The sequence below is a fragment of the Heptranchias perlo genome, chromosome 11 (assembly GCF_035084215.1).
Source record: "Heptranchias perlo isolate sHepPer1 chromosome 11, sHepPer1.hap1, whole genome shotgun sequence".
Taxonomy (NCBI): domain Eukaryota; kingdom Metazoa; phylum Chordata; class Chondrichthyes; order Hexanchiformes; family Hexanchidae; genus Heptranchias; species Heptranchias perlo.
The window spans coordinates 43437466-43464701 of NC_090335.1; the positions used below are offsets into that span (position 1 = coordinate 43437466).

The 27236-nt window shown below is 41.4% G+C and overlaps 1 protein-coding gene across 2 annotated transcripts in view; it reads left to right on the forward strand.

Moving 5' to 3' along the window:
• usp9 (ubiquitin specific peptidase 9) overlaps positions 1–27236 on the forward strand; it is a 269941-nt gene that overhangs the window by 208387 nt on the left and 34318 nt on the right. For both annotated transcript variants that reach the window (XM_067992885.1, XM_067992886.1), the window contains exons 36-38: positions 16085–16208; positions 17525–17750; positions 23509–23638. In XM_067992885.1, coding sequence (XP_067848986.1) covers positions 16085–16208; positions 17525–17750; positions 23509–23638 — 480 coding nt within the window. The remainder of the gene's footprint in view (positions 1–16084; positions 16209–17524; positions 17751–23508; positions 23639–27236) is intronic.

The window sequence follows — 27236 nt, forward strand, 5'->3', positions numbered from 1 at the left end:
ATTCCCACGAGGCAGAAAGGTAGAGCAACTAAAGCCAGAGCTCCCTGGATGACACAGGAGATAGTGAGTAAGATGAAACGGTAAAAAGGGGCGTATGACAGATCTTAGGTTGATAACACAAGTGAGAACCAGGTAGAATATAGAAAGTTCAGAGGGAAGTGAAAGGAAATAAGAGGGGCAAAGAGAGAATATGAGAATAGGCTGGCTGCCAACATTAAAGGGAATCCAAAAGTCTTCAGGCATGTAAACAGTAAACGGGTAGTAAGAGGAGGGGTGGGGCCAACTCGGGACCATGAAGGAGATCTACTCATGGAGGCAGAGGGGATGGCTGAGGTACTAAATGAGTACTTTGCATCTGAGTTTACCAAGGAAGAAGATGCTGCCAGAGTCGCAGTAAAGGAAGATATAGTTGAGATACTGGATGCCGGCTAAAAATTGATATAAAGAAGAGATCCTGGAAAGGCTAGCTTTACTTAAAGTAGATAAGCCACCCGGTCCGGATGGGATGCATCCTAGGTTGCTGAGGGAAGTAAGGATGGAAATTGTGGAGGTACTGGCCATAATCTTCCAATCATCCTTTGATGTGGGGGTGGTGCCAGAGGACAGGAGAATTGCAAATGTTGCAGCCTTGTTCAAAAAAGGGTGTACGGATAAATCCAGCAACTATATGTTAAACCTCAGTGATGGGAAAACTATTAGAAATGATAACGCTGGACAGAATTAACAGTCACTTGGACAGGTGTGGATTGATTATGGAATGCCAGCACGGTTTTGTTAAAGGCAAATCGTGTTTAACTAACCCGATAGAGTTTTTTGATTACCGCCCCATCAGTCTACTCTCAATCATCAGCAAAGTGATGGAAGGTGTCGTCGACAGTGCTATCAAGCGGCACTTACTCACCAATAACCTGCTCACCGATGCTCAGTTTGGGTTCCGCCAGGACCACTCGGCTCCAGACCTCATTACAGCCTTGGTCCAAACATGGACAAAAGAGCTGAATTCCAGAGGTGAGGTGAGAGTGACTGCCCTTGACATCAAGGCAGCATTTGACCGAGTGTGGCACCAAGGAGCCCTCGTAAAATTGAAGTCAATGGGAATCGGGGAAAACTCTCCAGTGGCTGGAGTCACACCTAGCACAAAGGAAGATGGTGGTGGTTGTTGGAGGCCAATCATCTCAGCCCCAGGACATTGCTGCAGCAGTTCCTCAGGCAGTGTCCTAGGCCCAACCATCTTCAGTTGCTTCATCAATGACCTTCCCTCCATCATAAGGTCAGAAATGGGGATGTTCGCTGATGATTGCACAGTGTTCAGTTCCATTCGCAACCCCTCAGATAATGAAGCAGTCCGAGCCCGAATGCAGCACGATCTGAACAACATCCAGGCTTGGGCTGATATGTGACGAGTAACATTCGCACCAGGCAATGACCATCTCCAACAAGAGAGAGTCTAACCACCTCCCCTTGACATTCAACGGCATTACCATCGCCGAATCCCCCACCATCAACATCCTGGGGGTCACCATTGACCAGAAACTTAACTGGACCAGCCATATAAATACTGTGGCTACTAGAGCAGGTCAGAGGCTGGGTATTCTGCGGCGAGTGACTCACCTCCCAAAGTCTTTCCACCATTTACAAGGCACAAGTCAGGAGTGTGATGGAATACTCTCCACTTGCCTGGATGAGTGCAGCTCCAACAACATTCAAGAAGCTCGACACCATCCAGGACACAACAGCCCGCTTGATTGGCACCCCATCCACCACCCTAAACATTCACTCCCTTCACCGGCGCACAGTGGCTGCAGTGTGTACCATCCACAGGATGCACTGCATCAACTCGCCAAGGCTTCTTCGACAGCACCTCCCAAACCCGTGACCTCTACCACCTAGAAGGACAAGAGCAGCAGACACATGGGAACAACACCACCTGCATGTTCCCCTCCAAGTCACACACCATCCCGACTTGGAAATATATCGCCGTTCCTTCATTGTCGCTGGGTCAAAATCCTGGAACTCCCTTCCTAACAGCACTGTGGGAGAACAGTCACCACACTGACTGCAGCGGTTCAAGAAGGCGGCTCACCACCCCCACCTCAAGGGCAATAGGGATGGGTAATAAATGCTGGCCTCGCCAGCAACGCCCACATCCCATGAACGAATAAAAAAAGAGGTAACAGGGTAGATGAGGGCAATGCAGTTGATGTGTTGTATATGGACTTTCAAAAGGCATTTAATAAAGTGCTGCATGGTCGGCTTATCATCAAGATTGCGGCCAATGGAATAAAGGGGGAAGTAGCAACATGGATACAGAATTGGCTTTGTGACAGGAAACAGAGTAGTGTTGAACGGTTGTTTTTCGGACTGGAGGGAGGTGTGCAATGGTGGTCCCCAGGGGTCGGTGCTGGGACCATTGCTTTTCTTGATACATATTAATGACTTGGACTTGGGTGTACCTAGGCACAATTTCCAAATTTGCAGATGACACAAAACTTGGAAGGGTAGTGAGCAGTGAGGAGGATAGCGATTGACTTCAAGAAGATATAGACAGGCTGGTGGCAGATGAAATTTAACGCAGAAAAATGCGAAGTGATACATTTCGGTAGGAAGGAGAGGCAATATAAACTACAGGGAACAACTCTAAAAGGGGTACAGGAACAGGTCTTTGAAGGTGGCAGGGCAGGTTGAGAAAGCGGTTAAAAAAGCATACGGGATCCTGGGTTTTATAAATAGAGGCATAGAGTACAAAAGTATGGAAGTCATGATGAACCTTTTATAAAACACTGGTTCGGCCACAACTGGAGTATTGTGGGCACCACACTTTGGGAAAGATGTGAAGGTCTTCGAGAGGGTGCAGAAGAGATTTACTGGAATGATTCCAGGGATGAGGGACTTCAGTTACATGGATAGACTGGAGAAGCTGGGGTGGTTGTTCTTGGAACAGAGATAGTTGTGAGGAGATTTGGTAGAGGTATTCAAAACCATGCAGGGTCTATACAGAGAGAAACTGTTCCCATTGGCAGAAGAGTCAAGAACCAGAGGACAAAGATTTAAGTTGATTGGTAAAAGAACCAAAGGTGACATGAGGAAAAACTTTTTTACACAGCGAGTGGAATGTACTGCCCGAGGGGGTTGGTGGAAGCAGATTCAGTCATGGCCTTCAAAAGGGAACTGGATAAGTACTTGAAAGGAATAAATTTGCACAGCTGCAGGGATAGGGTAGGGGAGTGGGACTAGCTGGAATCTCTTGCATAGAGCCGGTGCGGACTAGAGATGGGCCGCATAGCCTCCTTCCATGCTGGAACCTTTATAATTCTCTGCAAAAAATTGCCTTCATCAAAAGTGCGTCCACAAGTTGGAAATGATAAAACTTGCAATATCTTATTCATGGTTGCAGACATTCATGTCACAAAATGTTTGTCACTAAAATATACTGAGACTTGCCACATGTGCCTCAGGTTCACTAAACACTCCCGTAAGGAATGGCTACATCATTTCTTGCACTGTTCGGAACAAGATCAGTAAGCCTAAGAAATCCAGCTACACCCAGTTGGGCAGCACTCAACATTCAGTGGTACTGACTGTTGTCAAGCGCTCAATTCAAGCAGTCGATGCCAGGGCCCAATTAGCATTGGATCACACTGAGGATGCACTGCTGATAATTGGTACTGAGGAGCACATGACTGCTGCATATTGTTGATCAGCCAGGGAGAATCACACCCAATCATTTCAGGGAAGTAATTGTCAGTTTAGCAACATGGGACTTAGCTTCAGGATCTCCAACAATGATAATTGCAGCTGCACTTTGATGGGGAAGACTTTTTTCAGGACAGGTGGAGCAGCTTTTGAATTTGTTTTTTAAAAAGCAATAGCAGAATTTAGGATGGAGTCCAAAGCCTCTGAGTCAGAAGGTTGGGGGTTCAAGTCCCACTCTGGAGATTTGAGCACATAATCAAGGCTGACACTTCAGTGCAGTGCTGAGGGAATGGTGCACTTTTGGATGAGACGTTGAACCGAGGCCCCGCCTGCCCTCTTGGGTGGACATAAAAGATCCTATGACACTATTCGAAGAAAAGCAGGGAAGATCTCCTGGTGTCCTGGCCAATATTTATTCCTCAACCAACATCATTAAAACAGGTTATCTGATAGTTATCTCATTGCTGTTTGTGGGACCTTGCTGTGTGCAATTTGGCTGCTGCGTTTCCTTACGTTATAACCATGACTGCACTTCAAAAAAAATACCTCATTGGCTGTAAATCACTTTGGGATGTCCTGAGGTTCTGAAAGGGCAAGCTCTTTCTTTCTTCAACTGAAAGGCCGTTGCAAATTTCACCTCAGCCATTTGATGGTTCCAGACTGCCTTTCAACAGCGTCCCACTGCATTAGAGTGTTCTCCACACTCATAGGCTCTTGTTGGAGATCTGTTCTGTCTTGTTTCACTGATTCAATGAATATTCGCCACCCACCTGGAGCCCACATAATAGTAGCCTGCAGAAAATCATATGGGAAAGAATCACTACAGACTTATGAACCCAAGAAACTGATGGAGAGGGTGACTCCTTTCAGTTTACAAACACACCTTGGGGAATCTGCAGGATAAGCAGGTCATTTACAGGAGCCTGTCATGGTCGTTGCGTTGCCACCCGAAGTAGACATACTGCTAATGTTAGGAGTGATACAAAGAGTTAACCCCAAACAGGAGACTTTTACTCCAGCTTTTCTCTCTCTCAAAAAAAATGAGGGGGACTGTCCAACACAAGACTTCAAAATACTAATTCAGATTCCAAAATGGGAAAATTCAAGATATGTCACTTCACATTGTTCATGTAGTATGCCTGGAGGACTGGTTAGCAACAGTTTACTGATGCCAAATGAGAAGACTATTGGAAGTTTATTCGGTTTTGTTTCAAGGAACGCAGCAATCGGTGTAACGTATTGCCATTTGGCCTCGAGGTTTTCACAAAGTATCTGTTCATGGTCAACTCTTAGAATGTGGGTTTTCCATGTATTGGAACTTGGCTCATCAAAACCTCATGGCTGTACTGCAGTTACTCAAAACATTCCAGGACTGAGGTTCATAATTAAGAAAGATCCCAGCTGCAGCTTGTGGAAGACCTAATGATTTTAGGAGCAGCATTCTGGATTACCTAAAAGAAGCTTTTCTGCCTTTAAACAGCTTTAGACATTCAAAAATCTCACATCCCCAAAAAGTTGTTTTAGATCCATGTGAAAAAAATGATTTAAAAATATTATATCTGTTTGCAGCAGCCATCTTTATAGCCCTCAGTGGCTCACTGAGAATATTGCAGCTGAGTCTGCTCACGTAGTGATTTCCTGCAAACCCCCCTTTCCTAACTAGTAACGACCAGCGCTCTGCTTTGGATCTCATATGGTGGTCACAATAGAACAATGTCTAATGACAACCTTCCCCACAGTTGATGGTGGTAATGGGCATGATCCTGACTGGATGGGGCACATTTGTAAGAATGCTGGAGTCGGTAAGATGACAAATATGTCAAGGAACCAGGCAAATCCTTAACCCCTTCACTGTAACCCCACGCTAAAGACTCATTTGTGGTTTGCCGTCCAGCCTATGTTTAGGAGTGAATGTGCCTAAGTTTGGCTCGCCGAACTTTATCAGATCATCCAATTTGGATTGAATTCCAGTTTACCTTACCAACCTCCAATTAGGATACCCACAAGCTACTATCTGAATTAATTATTTCTTGCCAAATGCATAAAGGAGAAGACAGATAAGTCATGCACTAACACTTGTTTATTAACTTCAGAATCATGGTTTTTTTTCATTCTTGGGATATGGACATTTATTGCCCATCCCTAGTATGAGTATGTAAACAACTACAGACAGAAATAGTTGTAGACAGGATTCACTAACAATGAAAGACACAGGCCATAAAGGCAGTTCAGTGATATCACATCGGTTCAGAATTAGATGCATCATTGTCAAATTTACATCAAAATCAGTGTCTGAGATTGATATAATTGAAGGTTCAGCTCCCTAGATAGCTGACAAGTTAACAGCATTCAATAACCAGTCTATTGGACAGATGTTTGTGCTCGTGGTTTGCGTTGTTCCAGAACTTGTACAACCTTGTCCTTATTGGCTAAGTGGTTGAGTTGGCTGCTCACCTTCCTTTGGGTGATGTCGATTACAGGGACGTCGAGTGATGAGCTGCCTCCTGTCGAGGTGTTGTCCATTCCCCTCAGATATTCTGCTCCAACTGAATTTACCTTAAGTGCTAGTAACTGTATCTGAACGAGCTGACAAATCTCACCTTCCTTAATCTCAGGCAAACTCGTACATTTAAGTAATGTACTTATCTCTGCCTTTAACTGGCTGGAATAGTCCTATAATCTAACTTGTAACCTCTTCCTTTTTGTCCTGGATATACTTGGGCCTTGCAGAGACATCCTTCTGCATACCCTAGATAAAGGGGAAAGAAACTTAAGGATGAAAGACACAGAGAATCTGCTGAGGTGTGCTAAACCTCCTCTTATCTACCTTAAATTTCAAAGAAAAACACCTTTCCATTCAATTGACCAATCTGAGTGACACGTGTCCAAATGGTTTACTCCTTTTGGTGTCGGTCACTTCAAACAGCTATGTTAGAACGATTGAAGACCTCCAAGTTAATAAAGCACCTCGGCGTGCCAGATTACACTCTTATGCCCTAGCTGCTCAATCTTTTCTCTAAGGAAGGGTTTTACTCTGTTCCAGATAAGGCATGATATTTTTATATCCCACTATGAGCCTTCTCTGCTCTTTTATGTCCTACTTACATAAGCTAGAGTATTGCGTACAGTTCTGGTCACCACATCACAGGAAAGATGTGATTGCACTAGAGATTTACAAGGATGTTGCCAGGACTGGAGAATTTTAGCTATGAGGAAAGATTGCATAGGCTGAGGTGGTTTTCTTTGGAACATAGGAGGCTGAGGGGAGATTTAATTGAGGTGTACAAAATTATGAGGAGCCTAGATAGAGTAGATAGGAAGGACCTATTTCCCTTATCGGAGAGGTCAATAACCATCGGGCATAGATTTAAAGTAATTGGTAGAAGGATTAGAGGGGAGTTGAGAATTTTTTTCACCGAGGGTGGTGGGGGGTCTCACTGCCTGGAAGAGTGGTAGAGGCAGAAACCCTCATTGCATTTAAAAAGTACTTGGATGTGCACTTGAAGTGCCGTTACCTACAAGGCTACGGACCAAGAGCTGGAAAGTGGGATTTGGCTGGATAGCTCTTTTTCGGCAAGTACAGACACAGTGGGCCGAATGACCGCCACCTGTGCTGTAAATTTCTGAGATTGTAACCTTTCTTGGTTTAAATTAATTTTACTGTCCTTTGATTTTCCAGCATTACTTTAAATACTAACTCCATTTTTGGTACATTTCCCATGCAGTTTACAAGGCATTTCTCCGATAACTTACAGGGGGATAGGGCTATGGGCGGATGAACAATAAAGCATTATATCTGCTATATCAATCTACCCTTCGCTAGTCTACTCATTTTCTCCCCAGTTGCATAACTGACCTTAATACTTTTGCAAATTAAGAATGTCCTCTGTCCCTGCTGGGTGTCTCTTTGCACATTTAAGAAGGTTACAATTGGTTTTCTACATCCAGATCATTTGTGTAAATAAGAAACCGGGGTCCAAGTACTTATCGTGCAGTACTGCATTCCAATCTGACTTTTTGCAACGTTTTTATTGAATAACAAGTGCACATCTACCAATCTGAAATGTTACGTACTTCAGTGGTTTAATATATGCTATGCTTCTTCAATCTTATCTGATATACTTGGTCCTTACATGTTGGTGATTACAGCATCTCAACGTTCACTTTGGCAGCTGTTGAACCCCTTCCCCAACCATCATCAGGACATGCAAAACTTGCCATGTTCAACACCAAGTTGAAATTGAAACCTAGCATACTATCCGTCACCAAGACTGCTTACTTCCACCTCTGCAACATTGCCTGCGTCTGCTCTAACTCATTCCCACTACAGGTGAAATCCTTATCCCCATTTTTGTCATCTCTAGACACAACTTCAATGTCCTTCCTGCTGACCACCTATTCCTACATAAATTTAAAACGTATCCAAAACTCATCTGCCCATATCCTATCTTGCTTGTGGTTGTCCCTGTCATTTGTGGCACAGATCCCTGCTCCCCAGCACTTTGAATTTAAAATTCTCTTACATCATCAAATCTCTACACTACCCCTCCATACTCTACCTCTGCAACCTCCTCCAGCCTTCTGTCTCTTCCCACACTCCTCAGTTCTCCAACTCTGGCCATCTGTGTAATCTCCTCCCTTCAACCTAAATTGACAACTGCCTTGGCTCCTTCCTGAAACTCTTCCACTTTTCTACTTCATACTCTGCTCCCAAACCTTTCTTTAAAAACCCCTTTCTTTGGCCAAGCTTTCGGTTACACCTGCCCCTCCCACCATGTTTATTTATTTGGTTTATTTTATGTTTATTATTTTCCCCTCTTCAAAGCTCTTCGATTTGATTTTTATGTTAAATGCACTAGATAAATGGAAGCTGATGTTTGTGTCCGATCCAGAACATTTGTGATCTTTGTCATCTGGATTTTTGAGTTTTTCATTCATTCATGTGATGGGGGCATCACTGGCAAGGCCAGCATTTATTGCCCATCCTTAATTGCCCTTGAGAGTATAAGAAATAGGAGCAGGAGTAGGCCATATGGCCCCTCAAGCCTGCTCCATCATTCAGTCAGATCTTGGCTGATCTTCACCCTCAACTCCACTTTCCCGCCCGATCTCCATATCCCTTGATTCCCCATGAGTCCAAAAATCCATCCATCTCAGCCTTGAATATGTTCAATGACTCAGCATTCACAGCCCTCTGGGGTAGAGAATTCCAAAGATTCACAACACTCTGCGTGAAGAAATTCCTCCTCACCTCACTCTTGAATGGCTGGCCCCATATCCTGCGATTATGCCCCCTAGTTCTAGACACTCTAGCCAGAAGAAACAATCTCTTAACCTGTACCCTGTCAAGCCTCCTCATAATCTTATGTTTCAATGAGATCACCTCTCATTCTTCTAAACTCCAAAAGTACAGGCCCATTCTACTCAACCTCTCTTCATAGGACAACCCTCTCATCCCAGGAATTAATCGAGTGAACCTTCCTTGCACCACCTCTAAGGCAAGTATATCCTTCCTTAGTTAAGGAGATCAAATCTGTACACAGTACTCCAGGTGAGGTCTCACCAATGCCATATACAGCTGTAGTAAGACTTCCTTACTCTTGTACGCCAACCCCCTTGGAATAAAGGCCAACACGCCATTTGCCTTCCTAATTGCTTGGTGAGCCACCTTCTTGAACCGCTGCAGTCCAGGATTTTGACTCTGTGACAATGAAGGAACAGCGATATATTTCCAAGTCAGGATGATGTGTGACTTGGAGGGGAATGTGCAGGTGGTGGTGCTCCCATGTGCCTGCTGCCCTTGTCCTTCTAGGTGGTAGAGGTCAGGGGTTTAGGAGGTGTTGTCGAAGAAGCCTTGGTGACTTGCTGATGTGCATCTTGTAGATGGTACACACTGCAGCCACGATGCGCCAGTGGTGGAGGGAGTGAATGTTTAAGGTGGTGGATGGGGTGCCAATCAAGTGGGCTGCTTTGTCCTGGATGGTGTCGAGCTTCTTACGTGTTGTTGGAGCTGCACTCATCCAGGCAAGTGGAGAGTATTCCATCACAATCCTGACTTGTGCCTTGTAGATGGTGGAAAGGCTTTGGGGAGTTAAGAGGTGAGTCACTCGCCGCAGAATACCCAGCCTCTGACCTGCTCTTGTAGTCACAGTATTTATGTGGCTGGTTCAGTTTAGTTTCTGGTCAACAGTGACCCCCTGGATTTTGATGATGGGGGATTCGGTGATGGGAATGCCGTTGAATGTCAAGGGGAGGTGGTTAGATTCATTGGCGATGGTCATTGCCTGGCACTTATCTGGTGCGAATATTACTTGCCACTTATCAGCCCAAGCCTGGATGTTGTCTAGATCTTGCTGCATGCGGGCATGGACTGCTTCATTATCTGAGGGGTTGCGAATGGAACTGAACACTGTGCAATCATCAGTGAACATCCCCACTTCTGACCTTATGATGGAGGGAAAGTCATTGATGAAGCAGCTGAAGATGGTTGGGCTGAGGACACTGCCCTGAGGAACTCCTGCAGCGATGTCCTGGGGCTGAGATGATTGGCCTCCAACAACCGCTACCGTCTTCCTTTGTGCACTGGAGAGATTTCCCCCTGATTCCCATTGACTTCAATTTTACTAGTTTGTTACACCAGTGCAGACTTGTTCTTCCTTTTTTTGAGTTGTCCTATGTGAAATGAGTTTGGTCAGCCTCATCATAGCTCCATGTAGATGCAGACCCACAGAAGAAAACTTCCCCAATTTGGCATTCACTTGGATAGCAAGGATGCCTTGTTTCAGAATTGGAAAAATTCATGCAACTGGAGTAGAAAAGATTCTCATTGGTTTGAGGCTACGGCATGTTGTTGAGACAAAATAGGAAATAGAATCTATATCTTACTGGATGAAGATTTCAACTGCAGTCAAACTGAATAGGGAGGTGAATATGGAAGTAGGCATTCTTGGAAATGGAGAAGATATGGGGTTAGAAGCTGAATGTGGAGTTGAATAGGAAGCCAGGGTTGCAAACAGTCTGATTCAGCTTGAGATGGTGGCCGGGGAGGTAGATTGAATTGATAGCAAGGATATGGAGTTTGTGGTGGGAGCAGAAGACGATTGTGGAAATTGTGACTTATTGAAAATTGGATGTTGGACAAGCAATCTGACAATACAGGCAGTGGAGGGGTTGAGAGGTGGTGGATAGGTAAAGCAGGGTGTTGTCAGCATTCATGTGCAAGCTGACACAATGTCTTTGGATGATGTCATCAAGGAAAAGCATGTAGATGAGGAAGCCAAGGACAGATGCTTGGGGAACTCTGGAGGTAACCATCTGAGTGTGGGAAAAGAAGCCATTTCTAGAGATGCTCTTGCTACAATTGGATAAGTAAGAGTGGAACCAAGCGAGTTTGAACAATGGAGGAAGTACATTGGAGGAGCATGGTGTGGTGACCGTGGCAAAGGCTGCGGAGAGGATGAGGAGGGGTAATGACTATGGTCAGTCACAGAGGATGTAATTTGTGACTTTGAATTCAAACAGCATTGTGGGAAAGCTGAACACAGATTTGGCACAAGGACTTTGGTGATTGGAAATGGGGAGGTAGTTTGCAAGGAGAGGTGGGTCAAGGGAGTTTTTTTTGAAGAGGGTGGTGATGGCGGTTTTGAAAGGGAGGGGACAGTTCCTCAGAAGAGGGAATCGTTTACATTGTCAGCTAATATGGGGACAATGAAGGGAAGGTGGGTGGGCAACAGCTTAGTTGAATGGGGTCCAAGGAGTCGGTGGTGCACAAGATGAGCTCGAGAGAGGGCGTGAGGAGATTGAGAAAGACACAGGTTCAGGGCTAGGGTAGGGGAGAGGTTTAGCTTGGTGGGGGAAGGGTAGAAGCAGCTAAAATAACTGAACGGAGGGTTTCAACCCACGTAACAAAGAAGTTAATGAGCTCCTTGCACTTGATGGAGGTGAGGGTGGAAGAAGCAGGGGAGAGGGGTTTAAGGAGACAGTTGGTAGTGGAGAATGGAAGGTGGGGATGAGGGAGTGGTTGAGCAAATTGACAGCTCCAGGAGTACTGTGGTGAATGGAGGGCCTAATGCTAGCAGTTGGGAATTCATAAATGCATTTGTAAGCTCAAATAGCGTATCCCTATGGACAGAATCAAATCCCTTCATTATTTTGAAGACTTAATATCCCGCACCATGATAGGACCAAAACTGGACACAGCATTCTAGATGCAGCCTGATCAAGCTTTCCACAAGGAAAGGCTGGGGTGACTTGTTTGATACTAAATTGTTGTAGTCAGTTAATGTTTTGTCCTCGAAACTAGTCCTTTTGAAATGAGAGTTGCAAGGGCTCTGTACTTGAAGCCTCATTTACGTTTAATGCTTGGCTTGTTGATTTTTGTTGCAGCTTTTCCTCTATCTTTGGGAAATTCAGTTAGTAAACTTCAATTGGTGTTCAGGTCAGTGATAGGTACTCAGTAAATCAAACCATTTGTATTATCCAAAAGACCCACCCTGCACAAGCTTATGTCAGATCCATGGTTTCTATTGGTCTTAGATATTTTATTAAAGACTACTTTATTTTGCTTTACTGTTAGTAAATTAAGTACTCTAGCACGTCCATCTTACTATTTTCGAGCTTTTGATTAGTGCTGAGGCTACATACGAAGTTTATACATACAGTTGTATCTGAGATTCACTTGTGTCAGGAAATCATGATGCTGAAATATCATCAAAAATTGTTTTTTGTTTTCAGAATCTCTACATAGATAAAACCAGGGACATTTCTGAATGAACACTTTGGTAATTTTAGGAGAATGTATCACTCAACAATGTTTAGCAAAATGAGTTGTGGAATGTTTATTGTTTTATCCCTTAGCTGGCCAGGAGCCACCAGGAAAAAGTAAATGCCACTCAATTTGGGTGGTCGATTATACTAAGGGTCCTTCTTGAAGCTACTCCAAAGAAAGAATGAACTTGCATTTATATAGTGCTTTTCTTGTCCTTGGGATGTGTCAAAACATTTCACAACCAACTGATTACTTTTGAAGGACAGCAGTTTTTGTAATGTAGGCCAAAGATAGATATGTGAAGCAGTTTTGCATGCTTTCGTAAAGCTTTGTTTTGCTTTAACAATGTAGTTAATACAAAGGAAGAATGCGTCAATGCAAGAGTACATTAATAAACTTGCAAAATGGGCGTGTAATTGGCAAATGAATTTCAATGTAGATAATTGTGAGGTGGTGCATTTTGGTAAGAAGAATAAGGAGGCCACATACTGCTTGGATAATAGTCTCAACAGGATAGATGAGCAAAGGGATCTAGGGGTACAGCTACACAAATTATTAAAAGTAGCGATGTAGATTAATAAGGCCATCAGAAAGGCAAATCAAACACTCTGGTTCATTTCTAGAGGGAGAGCATTGAAAAGCAAAGAAGTTATGTTAAACTTGTATAGAACCTTGGTTAGACCATACTTGGAGTATTGTGCACAGTTCTGAACAGGCTCGAAGTCTTTTCTCTGGAAAATAGAAGGCTGAGGGGTGACCTGATAGAGGTCTTTAAGATAATGATATGGTAGGTGTAGAGAAAATGTTTCCAAGAGAGTCCACATCTGGAGGTCATAAATATAAAATAGTCGCTAATAAATTCAATCGGGAATTCAGGACAAACTTCTTTATCCAAAGAATGGCAAGAATGTGGAATGTGCTACCACAAGGAGTAGTTGAGGCAAATAGCATAGATGCATTTACAGAATCATAGAATGGTTACAGCACAGAAGGCGGCCATTCGGCCCGCGAGCCCATGCCGGCTCTCTAAGAGCAATGCAGCTAGTCCCACTTCCCTGCCCTTTCCCCGTAACCCTGCAATTTTTTTTCTTTCAAGTATTTATCCAATTCCCTTTTGAAAGCCACGATTGAATCTACCTCCACCATCATTTCAGGCAGTGCATTTCAGATCATAACCACTAACTGCGTAAAAAAGTTTTTCCTCCTGTCACCTGTCACCTTTGGTTCTTTTGCCAACCACCTTTAAAGCTGTGTCCTCTGGTTCTCGACCCTTCCGCCAGTGGGAACAGTTTCTTTCTATCCTCTCTACTCTGTCTAGACCCCTCGTGATTTTGAACACCTCTATCAAATCTCCTCTAATCCTTCTCGGCTCTAAGGAGAACAACCCCAGCTTCTCCATTCTGTCCACTTAACTGAAGTCCCTTATCCCTGGAACCATTCAAGTAAATCTTTTCTGCACCCACTCCAAGGCCTTCACGTCCTTCCTAAAGTGCAGTGCCCAGAATTGGACACAATACTCCAGTTGCGACCGAACCAGTGTTTTATGAAGGTTCATCATAACCTCGTTGCTTTTGTACTGTATGCCTCTATTTATAAAGCCCAGGATCCAGAATGCTTTAACTGCTTTCTCAACCTGCCCTGCCACCTTCAAAGATTTGTGCACATATACCCCCAGGTCTCTCTGTTCCTGCACCCCCTTTAGAATTGTACCCTTTAGTTTATATTGCCTCCCTTCGTTCTTCCTACTAAAATATATCACTTCGCACTTTTCTGCATTAAATTTCATCTGTCACATGTCCGCCCATTCCACTATCCTGTCTGTGTTCCCTCGAAGTCCATCACTATCATCCTCACAGTTCACTACACTTCTAAGTTTTGTGTCATCTGCAAAGAGGGCAAGCTGGATAAGCACGAAGGAGAAAGGGATAGAAGGATATTCTGATATGGTTAGATGAAGGAGGGAGGAGGAGGTCGTATGGAGCAAAAACGCCGGTATAGACCAGTTGGGCTGTACGACCTGTTTCTGTGTTGTAGTTTCGATGTAAGTTGAAGTCCAGAGAGGAAAAATGGAGCTTTATAGTCTTCCTTTTAGGATGTCTATCTCAAAAAGAATTGTAAGAAATTTGAAAAGATTATAAACATTATATATAGGTTGTTTCTGCAATTTTCCGATTGATTTTTTTTTCATTAACTGATGCTGTATCATGTTTGTTCCTAATTGCAGTACTCTTTTTTGCAAACTTGTAATTATAGCTGCATTGGACGTATAGATAAAGGCCATAATCACCATTGTGGCAGTCTTAAAAGATCTGAAGGAATTACGGTGGCAGTTTTTAATAATTGGATGGTGTGGGGATAGGTACAATGTAATTTTATAGACCTGCAATGCTCACATTATGACCCACAAGGCCAGGAAATCAGGTTCATGAAACCCAGTCAACTCTTCTGTTTGCCCCTGTATTAATTAGCTGTTGTAACTTGTTTGAATTTCTTGGGCTTGGTTTGGAAAGGGCTGTTCTTGGCACTATTGCCTCGTAAATGACTACGTCCTAAATCAGTTGAAGAGTAACCAGAATGATTATGGGGATGGTGAGATTGGATTATGAGGAGCGATTATGTAAATTAGTATGTTCTCACTGGAAAAAGGAATGTTGAGATGATATGCTTTCTGTTTTGAAGATTCTAAAGGGACTAGTTAATTTAGACCATGACAAGCTATTTTGCCTTGTCCAGAACAGTGGAACCAGTGGACATGCCCTGTACTTGAAGGGGGGTTAAATTCAAAACTAATCTGTGGAAACAATATTTAATTGAATGAGTCAATCTATGGAACAGGCTCCCTGGTTAGATGGTGGAAGCAGTTGCTATTGATTCATTCCAGTGAAAATTTTATGGATTTCTTTCAGAAAATAACATTTTGGGATCCAGTATATGCGTAATTTGAGACGACATGTGGTAAGTGTGGCATGCTTGGGAGGAACAGGTAACTTTGAACCTATGGTTCCCAAAGCACTCCACCACTGGGGCTTTCCTCATGTCATGTCTGGATCTGTTGTAGACTAATTGATAGAAATTGATTGCTATGATTGGTCAACAACTCTATGATCGTTGCCTTCTACCAGGATGATAGAAGGCAAACTCGATGGATTGTAGCCTTTTTTCATCTAGCAATTCCTATTTTCCTACGATGTCAAGATATGTATTTGCAGCTTGAGATATATATGCAAATTAATGGAAGCATTCATTTAAATGTGTGGCCCATGAGGCGCCAAATACACCCGAGGCCCATTACATTAAAAAAAAACATGCTCACTCCTATTTCACACCTCCTTTCAGGTTGATTTTTTTTTAGATGGTTCTTTTTTGAGAAAATTACCCTCACCTCTACAAGTGGGATACTAAGCTCTTTGTCCTCCACTGCACAAATTGTAGATATCATCGAGGGCTGGTACTGTGGCGTAGCATGTTGAAGCTCCACAAAGTCAACCTAGAGTGTTAGAAATTTTGGGAGTAAGTTAATCATTGAAATTTTCATTTGAGATCAGCTTCAAATGCAAGGGCCCATTAGGATTGCCTTGCTTGGGTAGAACACTGTCTTTCATTTAGTATTTCTGACTAATGCAGGGCAAGATCATTTGTTACCGGAAGCTGAAGAACTGGCTATGATAAGTATTCAACTTGCTGCAAGATTCCTGTTTAATACTGGGTTTCACACGAAGAAAATAGTCCGTGGTCCAGCAAGTGAATGGTGAGTGTCTTGTTTGTAATCGTAATTTTTGTGCAGCTTTTTTTTCAAGCCTGTTGAGTTTTTTTTTTAAACTATGTAACTCAAACTGAGAGCTGAAGATGTAACATCATTAATTATTTTGCTAAATGTTGAAATCTGGATGTTAATTATCCGACTAGGGGGAAAAAAACAACTTGGTACAACAAAAAATGTATGTAAGCATGCATAACCAATGTAAGATCAACAATTTGGTAGATTTTTAAACAAAACATGAAAGTGACTTTCTCCATTACGTAGTTCTTCAGAAGAATTGGGAATTTGAAGACAATTAAGGATTTTGCAACGGTTGCCATAGAATCATAGAAATCTAGTGTAGACATTGTATATTTGTTTGTTAGGGCATTAAAAATTTAGATAACTAGGTTATACACTAATTTAGGTAACCTTATTACTCAGTTATTCGCATTGAAGTGACTAGTTTAATTCTTCATTTTAACCAACATTGCGAGGGGTTAATTTTAAATCATGAACTCTTAAAGCACTTGCAACTCGCTTGTGATATGGAGTAAATTGTGACAAACCCTCAAGATAACTGTTGCTTTTAATAGTCTGTATGGTGAATCTAAGAGGAAAACTTGGTAGTTTGGCATGGGGGAGCGATGTTGTTACTTTCTACAATGGAAAACTAGCAAGAGCGATTTCTTCTCTTCCCCCCCCCCCCCCGCCAATGACTTGGTGGGTAGTCTTGCTACTGGCCTTTGCTGCAAAATGTGTATGTGGATCGAATAGCCTGCTCATACTCATCGTCTGACAAAGAAAATGTGTACCCAGGCTGTTGGTGCCTGTTAAACCATATTCCAGCAAGCGTTAGTTCCAAGTGAGATGGGGAAAATAAAATAACTATTATTCAGTTCACTTTTTAAAATTCATTTTCTTTTTTCTCCTCTCTCCTGAAGTACTGAATTGTATTGTCATCTTTCCCATATTTTGCTCCAAGTGGTCATTCTTAATGTGTGAGTATAGACAGAATGGCTAGCTGTCTTATCATGGAGGGTAACCTTAGCAGATCCTGTTCTCAGCTGACGTCCACAGATGTTTTTTCCAGGAAAGGTTTCTGGGAAGCAATCCAACGGGAACTTTTTTTTTTCCTCCCCCGCCCACACTCCTCCCCCTAGATTTGTGCATTGAGAGCGATTGTAATGCCCGACTAGGAATTGAATCCGAGACCGAATTGATCGGAGCATTGGGAGAATAATTTTACCATTCTGCTATGCATTTTAAGCTGTACTCTATATTGTATACAGTTTTTGAGAAACGGCCTCTTCTTTCCCCCACAGGTATGATGCATTGTGTATCCTGCTCCGCCACAGCAAGAATGTACGCTGTTGGTTTGCACATAATGTTCTTTTTGCCTATCCAAATCGCTTCTCTGAGTACCTTCTGGAGTGCCCTAGTACGGAAGTGAGGAGTGCTTTTGCTAAGCTCATTGTATTTATTGCACATTTCTCTTTGCAAGATGGACCATGCCCTTCCCCTTTTGCATCCCCAGGACCTTCCACCCAGGTAAGAACATTCATAAGCTGGGAAATAACATTATTGCGCAGGGAAAACATTTTAATTGCCTTTAGTCTTTAGTGCACACTTGAAATGCCATAATCTATCCCTTCTCCTTACAGATGCTGACTGACTTGCTGTGTATATCCAGCATTTTCTGTTTTTATTTCAGACTTCGAACATTTGCAGTTTTTCCTTTTTATTGTACATATTTTAGTATAGTCTGCGATTTGTTAATTTGTCAAATCTCCCCATTTTATTTAAAGGCAGAATCTAGATTTAGCAATTTTCTTTTATATATTGCAGCATGTAAAACAATTTTTTTCTGGATCATCAGAAAAGTGTTTAGCAAAGTAAATTAACATTTAGGCCTGTTAAGGAAATGAGCATCCAAACAGATGATACTTAAGCTTCATGTTTCTTTTGGTGTTATATGTAACCCTTCACCATAATATTACTGGTAACTACTACTGTACTAATTTATGTAATAAGACAAATAGAATAAAATGCAAAATGATTAAGATTTATTCTCCATTTACCAATGGTGATTTCAATGCAGGAATTGTGTGAGAGAGGTTGAGTTTTTCAATACACATGGTTCAGATAATCTCACAGGGTAACGTAGTGTAGTATCCAATACTCCAGTAGGTGGTCTGTGAAATAGTTATGTCAGCTATCTACTGAGAGAGACAAGTGACAATTGCAAGTTAATGGATCCTCTCGAGGCAGCATCTATGTCTTATTCGTTATGCTCCAGAGGAGTAAATGTTTCCTCACTTTATCTACCAGTTTTGCTCTGGAATTAGATTATTCTCAATTATGACAGCTGCAAACACATAATCTGAGATAGTAGTGAAAATAGGACACTCAAACAAGGTTGTATCATAGTGTAAAGGAAAATTTGATTCTACTTGAATATTGGCTATAACCCACCAAGAAAAAACTTCTGACCTTGCAGTGATATGTCACACATATATACTGCTAATATAGCACATTGCAGTGGGATGCCCTCACCATTGATTGTATTTTCGTAGCCAACCAAAACCGAGCCCTTCTCTATCTCTTCCCCCACCCCCCCATCCAATCTAAAAATGAAATTTTAAATGTAAGAAATGTGAACTTTTCCAAGGATGTGGCGAAAGAAGCTGTTTGCAAGACACAATGCAAGCCTGCAGCTCCACCTACCGCATCCTTTGGGAAAGTGCATATTAAGTAGAAAAACTGGACTGCATTGGAAACTCTATAGATATTGCCCTGCGATAATGCTTAGCTGTGTCTCCAGGCATCATTAGTTGCATATGGTATGGCCATACCTAGCTAACCTCTAGATGCCTTTCAATATCTAGAATATTGTCAGACTTAACCTGGAAGAAAAGATTTCATTATTGGACGTACCACGTGTCTGATTGATCCTGGAGTCTTTATGTTCACGGTTAAGTACAAATCAGCAAGGCCATTACAAGAAATGGTTCTCATCAGAAGCCCCAACCAAATTCTCTTAAGTGCTGGGTCTTCTGGGTTTAAATAATCTCTGCCTAAAAGTACTTCACTGGAGCACAAGCCACTGTGACAGTTTCTAATGTGCCTTCCTTTACAGCAACCTGTATTGATAGCTCATTGATTCAATTCTCAATCCCTCCATCTTGCTTGACTCGTAATGCATCATTTAATGTGGCATTCACCTGTCATGATCCCTGCAGAATTTGGGGTGGAACTTGTCTTCAACCTCTCCCCTGTCTTTTTCTTTCCCTTTCCTTCAATCTCCCCCTATTCTTAGTCATTTTCAACTGCCTCTGTTTCACTGACAGAAGAAAATGTAATTCTTGATCATATTGTGTGCTGATTGAACTGTAAGAATTATAGATGATAGCCATATCTCGCACTGCACCCTGAGAGTGTCCATTTGTTAGTTTGATTCTTGAGAGGATAAGTTTTGCAAGAAGTTTCTTCTATTGTAGATGTGTTAACACTTTAATCTTTCAGATTAGAGGTTTTCTGTGATAAATAGAACACTTAATTGGATAACACAATTTGTAGTCATTAGGGTTGATTACTGAATTTTGACTCTTAATGCCCATAAGAAAGGTAAGCAAACTTCACTGTCATGTGGACTCGCCTTGCTACGCGTGCCATGATACAGGACAGTTTGGCAGTCTCAGCCTCAATTCCTCTCAGATCAATCTACACCGGTAGCTATTCACACCTCGGTCTTCTGTAGTAAGTTGCAATGTTTATTATTTAACATTTCTTCAAAAAATATTTTTTCATTTAAGAATAGTTTCTTCCAGGACTCCGGAGTCTAGATTTTCTTAAAGGCTTAAAAAATGGCCTGCTGAGTGCATTCTTATGTTATTACTTGAGGAAAGAAAATTTAATTCCTCCTTTCCAGTCTACCCTCTTTGCATTTCAAATATCTTTAAGCCTGCTATGTAGATCAATCTCTATACATTTTATGATTTAATTAAACTTGTCCTCTCAAGGGGTTGCTTCTTCTTTGGAAGACCTTTCCTTAATGTAGGTATTGACATTGCCCAAAAGTCCTGTCCTTCTGGATGGATACTAGTTTTTTGTACTTAAAAAATATATATTCTGTAATTTGAATTAAGCAAATTGGGAATTTAGTGTTGAAAAAAATGTAATTATCAGAATTTGCATGAAGAGACTTCGAAAGGAGTAGACTGTATTTACTTAGCCTCTACGTGATATTTAGAGGATGTAAATAAAGATAGATTACCTACCTAGTCGAATGATAGTATCATACAGCACAGAAGGGAACCATTTGACCCATCGTGCCTGTGCCAGCTCTTTGGAAGAGCTATCCAATTAGTCCCGTCCCACTCCACTGCTTTTTCCTCATAGCCCTGCAATTTTTTCCCCATCAAGTATTTATCCAATTCCCTTTTGAAAGTTACTATTAAATCTGCTTCCAACACCCTTTCGGGCAGTGCATTCCAGATGATAACAACTAGTATGGTCATCTTCGTTCCTTGAATGGAATGCATTCCCCATATACCCACTTATCTCTTATGAGTTCAAACTTAGGTATGCAATGGCTAACTTTGTTCAAAATATATTTTGATGTTATAGGTTGGTACATATTGGTTTGCTTTTCTCCTGGGGTGGTGGGGGGGGAACGGAACTGAGAAAGCTCAGGAGGGCTTTATTTTAACTGAAACTTACAAGGAGACTCGTAAAACTGGTATGCTAATACACAAAACTTACTTTATGTGGTGCTCTGGTCACTTCCCCACCCCACATTATTCTTTGATATCTTGGGCTTATCTAATGGTGTGTGAAGAATGCTTTCCATTTAAGAGTGTAGCTATTCTGTTCCCTGTATTTCAACATATGGTAAGTTCGTATCCAGTTTGAGCAGAATTTCTAAAAAAAAAATACAACTGTTCCCAGTAAAATTTTAAAACTGGTCCGGTTAATCCAAATTCTGATGCTAAAGTTTGGAACTATGAAGGGATCAAAACAATGTTCAGTGAAATGATACTGAAGTTCTGCAAAAATGTACACTAAATGCCTATTCTTTCTTGTGTTCAATCTGTATGGACAGCTTGTTATAGGTCAACATTCCACAGGAGAAAATCACTTGGGGATTTCCCTGTAAGCACATCATGCCTTTAGCAGTGATGTGATCTTCCCTTGCCTCCGTCTAAAAGATCTGCTGTTGAAAGAGCCCTCTGTTTTTCCCTGGCCATCAGCAGCAGATCTCTGTTGTCTCCACATGAGAAGTTTTAATTATAGTTTATCGGCTTGGGGGAGAGCAGATTCATGATATCAACATATTCAAATGCTATACAAGACTAGTGACTTGGAGAGAAGACCAAGTTTCCTGGGACATCAACAATTGACTGGAGTTCCAAATGGTCCTCATTCAATTTTGGAACAGATCAGCTAGGGTGTGAAGAGAACACAAGGATGATCTATTAATCAAGAAGTAGGATAAAGATCATTCTTTACCTCTGCATCAATGCCGTGTAGATTTGGCATTGGTGCTCTGTAAGCTTTGTGGATCTGACTAGCCAGGCCTTGCCAGGCTTACAGAAGGAAATGGTAAATGGCTTCAGCAGGGACAATATTAAACAAACCATTTGATCTTCAATAAGTAATACTTTCTGGAGAGACACCTCATAGCCATGCTTTGGCGCAGGAAACAACTGGAATTATGTTTCAGATCACTAAATAGCCCAGTAGTTGCCTTGGATGGCCTGCCAATCCTCAAGTAAGGCGAGATAACGCCTTGTCAGCTCCCCTTCAACATAGGTCACCTTCCTATTGTCTGAGGAAGGACTGGCCCATCAAGATCCCACCAGAGATTACCTTCGCACTCAAATGAAAGGTCCACTGTGGCATGACTATTCCCATAACTTATAATTGGCATTGGGGCTCTTGATGTCTTAGAGAAGTGAAGTTCTAACAGTTAGTTATGCCAATGTTGCTAACTGCTGGAAATGTCTACTATGAAGGCTTATGATGCCAAATAGAAGCTAATGCTGCAAACCTTTGCACCTAATACTCCAGTGAACTTCAAAAAAAAAATGTCATACCCTTCGTGCACTGGAGCTTGGGGTTAGCAAACTGCATGTGCACACGGTGGAGCCAACTTTACCCCTTCTGTCTTGCAGATAGGATAGCTTTCAAGCCATATTATTTCCTGCGCCCAATTTGTTTCTCAGTTTCATTTGTCTCAACAAATCAGTATTAATGTTTACTCACCACTTTATGCTCCTTCCAATGAAAGGTATTGTTTGGTTGCCACAAGACTCTGGTCTTTATGTAGATGAGAGAAAATAGTTTTGTCAATGCATGCAATTATTCATCTGCTTTGGAAATAAAACATGATGTAAGTCTACTACTAAATGGAGATTAGTAAATTGCTACTGGATTTTATCTTGTGCTATTCCCTGTTCAGGAACATTTAGAGCTCTTGCTTTGGCCTCTTTGATCAATATGTAAAGGGTTATTTATGGGTCTATCTGCAAAACAGTGACCTGGAGCTGTGCCCCTGCTTTTATGAAGTATTATTGTCTTGACAGCTTGGGATGGTGAGCATTTTGGTGCCACAGCACTCCAGAATGATATTACAAGTCCTCAACAACCTCACTTCCTAGCCTTGGAGTATTTGGGTATATTCTTATTGTATGTGGAGATTGAAAAAAATCAAGGAAGGGTGTTAGATAACCTCCCCTTTGTATGCTCTCCATCCTTTGATATTCAAACTCCCACTAACAGATCTCCCTCCCAGCTTGTAACTTTCCTTGTCTTACATTGCATGGCTTGGACCTACTTGCTGTTATGTTGTTCAAATGCTCTGCTGTTCCCCGGGTCTGAATGCTGTTTACACTGGACAAAAAACTGAGGATGCAGCCTATAATAGGATCAATTGTACAGTAGAACTGGGAACGATGACTGTGCAAGGTGCTTTTTTTTCTTAAAGGGATGATACTGCAATTAATTTTCCCATAGGATGTTAAATAAAACTTCTGCAGATTTAACTTCAGTCAACCAGGATGGTCATATTGGAGATAGGCAATCTAACATTTTTAGTACATGACTTAGCCAAATAGAATGTCAAAGCTCACTCATGAATAATGACCAATCTCGCAAGGTGGAGGCACATTGCAGCAAAGAGTTGATGGCTTTAGGAGAAGAGGCGAGAAAAAAAATTGTTCTTCAAAGAAGTGTGTACAATCCATAGTTGTATTTTATTGTGAATTGGACTAATAGTTATTTTTTGCTAACTATTTGTGTTTAACAGGCTTTTGACAATTTAAGTCTCAGTGATCACCTTCTCAGAGCTGTTCTGAATCTACTGCGACGAGAAGTGTCTGAGCATGGGCGGCACTTGACACAGTACTTCAACCTCTTTGTTATGTACGCCAATCTGGGTAAGAACATAACTAAAGGCTTCACTCTAATAATTATTGATTTAATTTTTACAGTGTAATTCCATAAACAATTGCTTGGAAGATTTTCCGTTTAGAATACAGAACATTTGATTTTTATTCAGATACACACAATAAGTATCTGAAAACCTTTTGAAAGTTTGCTGTAAACTACAGTCTTTCGATCCTTTATCATAAAATCTACCTGCTCTACTATTCCAATAGTAACTTTTTATGGAAAATGTGATGGATACAGCTGCAAAACTTATTCATACTTTTTTTTACAAGGTTATCACTAATTAGTTCTATTCACAGCCATCCTCCTCATAGCACCATTATAAACCCAGGTTACCAACAAGAAGAATCATGAAAGCAGCCTCTTACATTTTGAGAATCAATGGCCTCAGAATATCATGCTTTTGGTTATCTCACATTCCTATCTGGTCTTTCACAGTTGGTGATTTAAAGCAGTGCTGTCAAAACTTTTGGTTTCATGGATTATATGGGTGCTTTTTTTTGGGAGGGGATACTACATAGAATTACATTGAATGTACAGCACAGAAACAGGCCATTCAGCCCAACAGGCCCACGCCTCCTCCCACCTTTGTTCATCTAACCCCACCAAATCGTATCCTTCTATTCCTTTCTCACTCATGTGTTTATCTAGCTTCCCCTTAAATGTATCTATGCTAATCGTCTCAACTACTTCTTGTGGTAACGAGTTCCACATTCTAACCACTCTCTGGGTAAAGAAGTTTCTCCTGAATTCCGTGTTGGATTTATTAATGACGATCTTATATTGGTCCCTAGTTCTGGTCTCCCCTGCAAGTGGAAACAACATCTCAATGTCTACCCTATCAAACCCTTTCATAATCTTAAAGACCTCTATCAGGTCACCCCTCAGTCTTTTCTTTTCGAGAGAAAACTGCCCTAGCCTGTTCAATCTTTCCTGATAGATGTAACCTCTCAGTTTTGGTATCATTCTAGTAAATCATTTTTGCACCAGTGCCTCCATATTCTTTTTATAATATGGAGACCAAAACTGTTCACATTTCTCCAAGTGTGGTCTAACCGAGGATCTATACAAGTTTAACATAACGTCCCTGCTTTCCAATTCTATCCCTCTCGAAATGAACCCTAGTGCTTTTTGTTTTTTTTATGACCTGCGTCGCTGCTATTAGTAATTTGTATATCTATACCCCCCGGATCCCTCTGCTCCTGTATCCCATTTAGACTCTTATTTTTAAAATGGAATATGTGGCCTCCTTATTCTTTCTACCAAAATGTACCACCTCACATTTATCTATATTGAAATTCATTTGCCAATTACACGCCCATTTTACAAGTTTATTAATGTCTTCCTGTATTTTGTCGCAGTCCTCCTCAGCATTAACTAGACCACCCAATTTGGTGTCATCAACAAATTTTGAAATTGTACTTCCGATTCCTGAGTCCAAGTCATTTATGTAAATGGCGATCCTTGTGGATAACCACTTCCTACCTTTTGCCAGTCTGAGTTACTACCTTTAACCTCTACCCTTTCGTTTCTGTTTTGTAGCCAGCTTGCTATCCATTCTGCTACTTGTCCCCTCACTCCACGTGTTCTGACCTTAGTCATGAGTCTACTATCGAGTCTACCTTATCGAAGGCCTTTTGAAAATCCAAATATATTACATCTGCTGCATTATCCTTGTCTACCCTTTTTGTTACTTCAAAGAATTCAATACGGTTGTTCAGGCACAACCTTTCCTTTTGAAAACTGTGCTGACTATTCTTTATTATATTTTCGGTTTCTAGATGTTTTTCTATTACATCTTTGAGTAAGGATTCCATTATCTTTCCTACCACCCACGTTAAGCTAATTGGTGTTTAGTTCCCTGGACTTGTTCTATCTCCCTTTTTAAATATAGAAATCACATTAGTAGTCCGCCAGTCCCCTGGCACTATTCCCTTTTCTAATAAATTTCTATATATATATAAAAAATAGTGCTTCTGCAATCTTTTCCCTAACTTCTTTTAATATGCATGGATGCAATCCATCTGGACCAGGGGTTTTAATACTCTACAAGTTTGATCAGTTTATCAATTATCTCCCCACCTCCCCCCTCCCCCCCCCCCCCCCCCCCCCCACACACCCCATACTTTCTATCTTAAATGTCTTTTTTGATCTCTTCTAATGTCTGCCTGGTAAATACTGAGGCAAAGTAATTATTTAATATTTCTACCATTTCGCTATCATTACCTCTGTGGTGGCCCTATCCCTATCCTGATTTTTCTTTTGTTATTTTATGTCTAGAATACTTGACTTTTTTTATATTACTTGATAATTTAATTTAATAGTTTCTCTTTGCCTTCCTAATTGTTGTTTTGACTTCTTTCCTAACATTTTCATATTCCCTTTTGTCATCCTCTTTTTTATTGTCTATGTACTTAGTGTATGCTTTATTCCTTAGTTTAATTTTTGCCTTTATTTCTTTGTTCATCCATGGTGTGTTATTACCAGCTAGTTTGTACTTGTTTTTTAATGGGATATATTTCTCCTGGACACACTCGATCACCGTGTTAAATGTTTCCCACTGTTGTTGGATTTCTTTGTCAGTAAATTTTTCCAATTTATTTTCCCTAGTTCCATTCTCATCCCCTTAAAGTCAGCTTTTTTCCTAATTATTACTTTGGTCTTTATCTGTCCTATATCCTTCTCAATCTTCATCTTAAACCTTATTATGTTGTGATCACCATTGCCTAGATGTTCCCCTACGCTTCCTTCTCTCATCTGTTCTGGTTCATTTCCCATTACTAGATCCAGTAGTGCTTCCTCTCTTGGGCTTTTTACATACTCGGTAAAAAATGAGTCCTGCACACATTGTAAAAACCCCTTTACCTACCTCTTCTTACCAATTTATTTAGGGGTTGTTAAAATCTCCCATGATTATTAATCTATGTTTTTCACTCATTTCACATTTGCTTGCATATTTCTTCCTCCACCTCCTTTCCACCATTAGGTAGTCTGTAGTATACCCCTATTAGCGTGATCGATCCCTTGTCTTTTATTTCTGTTTTTATCCTTCTGTTATATTCCTCTTTTCTACTTCCATTGTTATCACTAATTGGTACAGCTACTCCACCCCTCCCTTCCTTCCCTATACTTTCTGATCGTGTTATAACCTGCAATATTTAGTTGCCAGTCCTGTTCTTTATGTAGTTGTGTTTGTTGTTCTTGCTATGTCTGGTTCCTCGCCACGGATTATTGCCTTTAGTTCCCCCGTTGTATTTTGGACACTGGTACATTGCCGCAGACATAGTTTAATTCGTATTTAATGGTTGTTTCTTTTACTTTCATTTTAAGTCCTTTTATACTTCTGTTTTATAATTGTATTTGTTTCTTGACCGTTTGTTACCTTTATTCCTTACCCTGGACTGACCTTTATCCTCATCTCCTGTTTCTTTTATCTTTAGGCTTTTGTTATTGCTACCACCGCCCCCCCCCCCCCCTCCAGCCTTGCCTATTTAAAGCCTTATTTGCTGCCCTATTCTTTCTGCTAAGACCCTAGTCCCATTCCAGTTCAGGTGGAGCCTGTCCCAGCAGTACAACTCCTTCCTG